The sequence below is a fragment of the Fulmarus glacialis genome, unplaced genomic scaffold, assembly GCF_000690835.1.
Source record: "Fulmarus glacialis isolate BGI_N327 unplaced genomic scaffold, ASM69083v1 scaffold27837, whole genome shotgun sequence".
Classification (NCBI taxonomy): Eukaryota; Metazoa; Chordata; class Aves; order Procellariiformes; family Procellariidae; genus Fulmarus; species Fulmarus glacialis.
In genome coordinates, this window is record NW_009222995.1 from 1 (window position 1) to 573 (window position 573).

A 573-nucleotide genomic window follows, 5' to 3' on the forward strand; every position below is an offset into this window, starting at 1 on the left:
CACTATGACCACGACAACCCTCCCCCGCCCCAGCACACCCCCCTGCGCAAGCACAAGAAGAAGGGGCGCCAGGCCCGCGCCGCCAACAAGCAGTCGCCCAGCCCCTCCGAGACCTCCCAGTCGCCGGGCCGCGAGGTGATGACCTACGCCCAGGCCCAACGCATGGTGGAGGTGGACCTGCACGGCCGCGTCCATCGCATCAGCATCTTCGATAACCTAGATGTGGTGTCGGAGGATGAGGAGGTTCCCGAGGAGGTGCCCGAGAATGGGAGCAATAAGGAGAACACGGAGACCCAGAGCGTCCCGCCCAAATCCGGCAAGCACAAGAACAAGGAGAAGCGCAAGGACTCCAACCACCATCACCACAACGCCTCGGCCGGCACCACTCCCAAGCTCCCCGAGGTGGTGTATCGGGAGCTGGAGCAGGACACCCCCGACGCCCCACCTCGCCCCACCTCTTACTACAGGTATTGTCCATGGCCGAGGCGCGAGGAGGCTCCCACGCAGCTCTAGCTCGTGTCCTGGGTCTGGAGGTGGAATTCGCCCAGCTCTGTGCAGGCGGCTTGTCCGTGG

General features: G+C 64.9%; 1 protein-coding gene across 1 annotated transcript in view; it reads left to right on the forward strand.

Moving 5' to 3' along the window:
* Nucleotides 1–3: 3 nt before the first annotated feature.
* The window catches only part of BRPF1 (bromodomain and PHD finger containing, 1), a gene marked incomplete at both ends in the record, with an annotated part of 10,812 nt that continues 10,242 nt past the window's right edge, over nt 4–573 (forward strand). The window contains one exon of the mRNA XM_009581653.1: nt 4–467. Within this exon, the coding sequence (XP_009579948.1) occupies nt 4–467 (464 nt within the window). The remainder of the gene's footprint in view (nt 468–573) is intronic.